Raw genomic sequence first — 3,285 nt, 5'->3', positions numbered from 1 at the left:
TCACAGGTGGGTCAGCTTGGGCGCCTCTTGGATTCTGCCCTGAGAGATGCGTGGTGCGTGGAAAGGTCTGTGTAGGTGGGGTGGGTCTCGCATGGTCCGTGGTGCTGGCTCGGAGGCATCTGCGGAGGCCCGCTGTAGTCCATGCTGGCTGCCTGGGGATGTGGCAGGTGATTGAGGCCGTAGAGGGATGGGCCAGAGGTGGGCATAGAATCCACATAGTTACCTCCAACATAGACGGGACTTCCCTGCATACTGGGAGTCCCGTAGGCCACCCCATTCCCTTGTAACACGTGGGGGTCGTACTCAGGGGCCGTGTTGGTGTATTTCTGTTGGGAGGGGCAGCCTTTGATGGGGTTTTGGTAGTTAGTTGGCATGGCATAGGCATTTTGGTGGGGCTTATTGAAGGAAGGCGGTGAAGGGGCATCGTAGTTACTGCTCATGGTGTGCAAGGCATTCATAAATCCGGCAGAGGATTGCATTGGCTGGGGCGGGCTGCTGGTGGGGGAAGGCCCTCCAGAAGAAGACCCCATGCCTTTTGACTTCTGATCTTTCTTATACTTCATCCTTCTGTTCTGGAACCAGATCTTGATCTGCCTCTCACTGAGGTTCAACAGGTTGGCCATCTCCACACGGCGGGGTCTGCACAGGTAGCGGTTGAAGTGGAATTCCTTCTCCAGCTCCACCAGCTGAGCACTGGTGTAAGCTGTGCGGCTCTCTTTGAGGCCGAGGAGCCTGGAGGGCTTTTCTCGCCACTGCAGGTTTCTGCTGGCCGCGAATGAAATAAAAGATAATTACTTACATGCAGAAATTGAATGCATCGTTTCTTAATAAATCCTGGAACAGGCACAAGAGTTCAACCCCCCCCCGTCCCTCACCCCCTTGCATTAGCCTGCACTCCATAATCATGTCATTTATTAAGAGTTCTGTTCTCCAAAGCTGCCCCTGGTTTATGAAAATTTGATCATGTCATGTAGAAAAGGATTCCAGGGCCATTTATTTAGGAGTCGATTATTTTCAACAGATAATTTTGAGAAAATAATATTTGGCAGGGGGGCACTCACTGCAAAGCCAATTAATATTAACATGGGTCAGTGTTGGGAGGTACTTTGTTTATTAAGGTGTTAATACACACACATACACATCTTGTGTGCGGCTCATATTTGTGTAACAGAAATATTTACACGCACATTGTTTAACACCAAATTGCATTTGTACCTATGTTTTTGTAATATAAGCATGTATGTACTAGATAAACAATACTACTGTAGTGAAGTGCATGCTGCAGAGCTTTTTCATTTGTCACAACAGTGCTATTTTCATACTGATTTTTTATCTGCGATTGCATTAGAGATGCATGTGTGTATGCATGCAGAAATATCCTTGTATTTATGCATATGCTCCCTACAGGCACACACAGTCAGAGAGCACCGTGTTTACTGCTGTGTCTGGAGGCAGAGAGGAAGGAAGAAAACAAGCACTTGGCTTTCTCATCTCTAGATTGATCAGAGGTGCACATCACTGGGTGTCTGCATCTGCATGGCCAGACATTGGCTGTGTACAGCCGCCTGGCTGCACTTCCCCGAGGTGCCCTGGTTATGTTCAGAAGAAACCGAGGGTTTGGTCAGCACTGCAGGATGGGCCAAGCCTGCTTGGCCCAGCCGGTGTGTGTGGCTAGTGGCCTTGGGATCATGCCCAGCACCTGGATCCTTGCTGGATCCTTCCCCCCCATCCTTCCTCCAAAAAAGACCCCTCTGGACAGTGGCTCTGTTACCTGACAAGTTAGGAAAGTGGATGGTTAGAACAGGAGAACAGTGTACCTGTGCTAGGGGAAGTGTTTTTCTGTTTGGAGTTTTGCCTCGATTCTTTCATCCAGGGGAAAATCTGCTTGGTGAGACTGGCATTTGCACTGAGGTTGGCTTTGCTGGGGGCACTTTTACTGCTCCCTGACTGGTTATTGCTGTTGTTACTGGTGCTATTGGTGGCAGGGTTTGGGGGCGGCGAGACAGTTGGAGGTGGATGGTGCTCCTGGGGCAAACTTGGACGCATGCAGCTCCCATTCAGGTCTTTACTTTTTGCGTGAGGGGTTGTGTTGCCAAGGGACTGGAGGGAACAGGCAGACCTCTGGTAGTCGCCCTCCACATGAGAGCCTGGCTGGAAGGGCTGTTGTGGACCCTCGTAGCCGAACCCGTTGGTGCTCCCATAGGAGTAGCCCCCAAAGAGCGTGGAGCTGTCGTAGTATGTTGTCTTCTGCATCTCTGGGATTCCTCAAAATGATTTTTCTGGCTACCAGGGTCTTGACACCCCTATGGCAGAACATTGGCACCCCAAGGCCACGTGACAAGGCCGTTTCCAGCTGTCTATTGGAAGCTGACCTGAAAGGTTAGGAGAAACACACAATAATAGTACCCCAGCCTATGAATCCATCTTGGGGCCTGAAAGGCACATGACATGAATAGGGTCCTGCAGAACAGGGTGAACAGATGCTTTGAGCAGATTTTGTCCTGTGTGCAGCCTAAGAAAGCTCATCAGATGTTTAGTGCAAAAATGTTGAGCTGATTTTTGGGGATAGTTTTCCTGGTTGTTGTTTGTTAGCCCCTTTTTTTTCTCAGAGCATAACAACAAGGTTGTATAACTACGCACATGCTCAGTAAGTACATGTGGTTACATCTTTATATGTCTATTTACATCTGTATTTATCACTCATCTCTCTATATATACACAAAGGAATACACACATATACCCACAGAGGGGGGGTACACATGCAAATCCATGTGCAGTTGTGCACATTAACGTAAATACAATAATATGGAACAGATAATTGCTAGCTACAAGCATGAGAAGAATGAGATTCATGCCTTCTTATCCCTGACCTATTAAAATCAGCCGTTCACGGACATAAAAAACAACAGCATGTTTTAGAGTCAGAACAGTATGCTAAGTTTATTGTAAGGCCACTCTCTGGTATATTTGTTCTAAAACTGAAAATAGCCAATAGTTGATATGTTTTATCCAGGTAAAAAGTGTCCTGACACAGTTGGCTCAATTTGCTGTTTACACAGAGACTCACAGTGTCTTTGGAATTCGAGGCAAATATTTTAAGCAGATTTAAGCAGGGGCATGAATTCAAGAATGTGCTTCCTTTGGCCTGTTTGTTGGTCTCTCTCTCTCTCTTTCTTTGGCAGCACCAGGTTGGCATTTAGAAAACATACCCTTTGTTGCCTGCACTGCTCCGTACTCATTGCTCTTGAATCTGGAACTATTGTTGCCAAGATGTAATTCCAAAAG

At 47.5% G+C, this 3,285-nt stretch overlaps 1 protein-coding gene across 1 annotated transcript; it reads right to left on the bottom strand.

Moving 5' to 3' along the window:
• On the bottom strand, positions 1-2,253 carry HOXB3 (homeobox B3). Its single transcript, XM_032202834.1, is given in 4 exon segments — positions 1-47; positions 50-712; positions 715-765; positions 1,818-2,253. Coding segments are annotated over 4 exon segments (1,197 nt in total).
• Between the last annotated feature and the right edge of the window lie 1,032 nt (positions 2,254-3,285).

This window comes from Aythya fuligula, chromosome 24 (genome assembly GCF_009819795.1).
Source record: "Aythya fuligula isolate bAytFul2 chromosome 24, bAytFul2.pri, whole genome shotgun sequence".
Lineage (NCBI taxonomy): Eukaryota > Metazoa > Chordata > Aves > Anseriformes > Anatidae > Aythya > Aythya fuligula.
Note: the sequence above shows the minus strand (reverse complement) of the source record. Positions and strands in the feature narration are given on the sequence as shown.